Source organism: Octopus bimaculoides, chromosome 16, assembly GCF_001194135.2.
Source record: "Octopus bimaculoides isolate UCB-OBI-ISO-001 chromosome 16, ASM119413v2, whole genome shotgun sequence".
Classification (NCBI taxonomy): domain Eukaryota; kingdom Metazoa; phylum Mollusca; class Cephalopoda; order Octopoda; family Octopodidae; genus Octopus; species Octopus bimaculoides.
The window spans coordinates 9,406,599-9,409,124 of NC_068996.1; the positions used below are offsets into that span (position 1 = coordinate 9,406,599).

A 2,526-nucleotide genomic window follows, 5' to 3' on the forward strand; every position below is an offset into this window, starting at 1 on the left:
TTTTTTTTTTTTTTTTTGTATACTTTATTGTTTATTTTATTTTATTTGTTCTTATACCGAGGATAAGTTAGATATTCATATGTAGAATTTCCTTTCTTCTTTTAGATCCTGATGATTATTCAAATGCCCCTTTAGGGAGTATCAGCAAAACTAGTCCAGCATTGTTACCTCTGCAGAGGATTAAAGAAGCTTCAGAGTAAGTATTTCAAAACATTGATTTTTCTTTTCTTTTCTTTCCCTCTCCCCCTTTTTCTTTATACTCAATTTTTTTTTTCTTTTTTTTTTTTGTTAAACTTCTATTTTCAGTATTGGTCTGTAATTCTAATAAACCTTTACTTACTGATTGGCAGAAGAACAAAAAACAAAATTAACTCCAACCCAACCTGCTAATCCTCTCTCATTCTCACCATCTTGTGTCTTAAGAGTTTGATCCGTTTTTCTATAATCACCTTCTTCATCTTCTTTGTCTTCCCAGTTATTTCTCCTCATCCTTATATAATGTGGGATAACCATATATCTTTTCCTATTTTTAATCATCGTCTTCATCATCATTATTATCTTCATTATCATCAGTCTTATCATCATCATCATCATCATCCCCATTATCATCATCATCAAAGTGGTGAGTTGGCAGAATCACTTCTGCACCAAACGAAATTCTTCACATCATTCCTTCCAGTTCTTTACGTTTTGAGTTGAAATTGCTGCCAAGGTCAACTTCACCCTTTTATCTTTTCAGAGTCAATAAAATAAAGTACCTGTTATTTATTGGGTTCAGTTTAATTGACTCGTGACTCCCATGAAAAATCCTGGTCTTGTAAAGAATTATCATCATCATAATCATAATCATCATTATCATCTGATATAGAAATTGGAAAAATTTGGGAGTGGGGGAAATTTCTTCTTTGGTTCATCCTTAACCTTTGATATTTCATTTTGCAAGGGACAAAAACTTGCCTACCTGGAACAGAGAAAAAAAAGGAACTGTCTTATCTATGTGTCCTTTTTGATTTTTTTTCATGATGTTCTCTCGGTATATTATGTCTGTTTATATACTATGTGTATAATTCAAGTGCTCTAGGTGCACTGTGCATAGCATAGCTGTACTATGGGGTTTATTACATGTTCACATGATGCTTACTATGCATTTTATAATGTTCTGTAGATAGATTGGTGAACAAAACTGCTTTCTCCAGTTTGAGGGTAAAGTAATTTTAAGAGGATACATCTGATTTCCACAGTAAAAGAATTAATGAGAGAAAGATCTATCAGTTCCATTTCACATCTAAGAAGGTTTATGATATATTAATGATACTACTTTTAATATTAATGATAGAGTTACCAACACCCTGTACATCATCACATGCTACAAATGCACCCGTACTCTACCATCACATCCAACCAATCCTTCTTTATTGCTGTGTCTTCTCCAATCATCTGATTGGATAACTCTTTCACTGCAACATTATGCTTTAAATGATGTTGAATATCTACCAAAAAAATAGAATTGATATTTTCCGCAAGTCTGATTCCTACAATGAACTTAATATACCTCAACTAAAAAAAAAGAAAAAAAAATAGTTTCAAATTTGACATTTTGTAACAAAAGATAGCTTGGTATATAAAACTATTTTCTGGAGTTAAGGGTAATGAAATTTTGAATGAATATATTTGATTTCCTACAATAAAAAGGGTTAATGGCTTAGAAAGTCAGTTGATTGAATAACTAAATGTTCTTCAATAGAACTGATGGTGGATCCATTTTGCATTTTATAGGTATACCATGCATATGCACTATATATATATATATATATATATATATATATATATATATATATACATAGAGAGATAGATTGATAGATAGATAGATAGATAGATAGATAGTGTGTCAATAGCCAGCTGGAGGAGGTGTCTTCCTGGGGCTACAAGCTACAGTAGCATCAATCCTTAAAGGTTAGCCATGTTTAGGTGGCAAATATACTTCACGATGTCGTGCGGCTACTGTTTATACCTTGCTCAGAAATTTATTATTGCTTGTTTCCACTTTTACAAGATCAGTGACTTTCCGTCACTGGAAAAAGTGTATATATTTTGCATTGAGAATCACTCAACCAGTAATTGTCACACACTGATGACGGGTCAATACCCAGAAACTTGGGTCTGTATGCATCCTGTCAGGCTGGAGATGGGAAGGATGACTTCCCTTTGCACGGAAAGTGTCAATAGCCAGCTGGAGGAGATGTCCTCCTGGGGATACATGCTACAGTAGCATCAATCCTTAAGGGTTAGCCACATTTAGGTGGCAAATATACTTCAGGATGTTGTGCAGCTATTGTTTATACCTCACTCTGGCTTTGAGGTAAGTAGCTTGCTTACCAACCACATGGTTCCGGGTTCAGTCTCACAGCATGGCACCTTGGGCAAGTGTCTTCTACTATAGCCTTGGGCCGACCAAAGCCTTGTTAGTGGATTTGGTAGACAGAAACTGAAAAGAAGCCCGTTGTATATATGTATGTGTGTTTGTGT

The 2,526-nt window shown here is 34.2% G+C and overlaps 1 protein-coding gene across 1 annotated transcript in view; it reads left to right on the forward strand.

The window, feature by feature from the left end:
- The window catches only part of LOC106875156 (Krueppel-like factor luna), a 277,747-nt gene that overhangs the window by 224,159 nt on the left and 51,062 nt on the right, over nucleotides 1-2,526 (forward strand). The window contains exon 4 of the mRNA XM_014923176.2: nucleotides 106-196. Coding sequence (XP_014778662.1) covers nucleotides 106-196 — 91 coding nt within the window. The remainder of the gene's footprint in view (nucleotides 1-105; nucleotides 197-2,526) is intronic.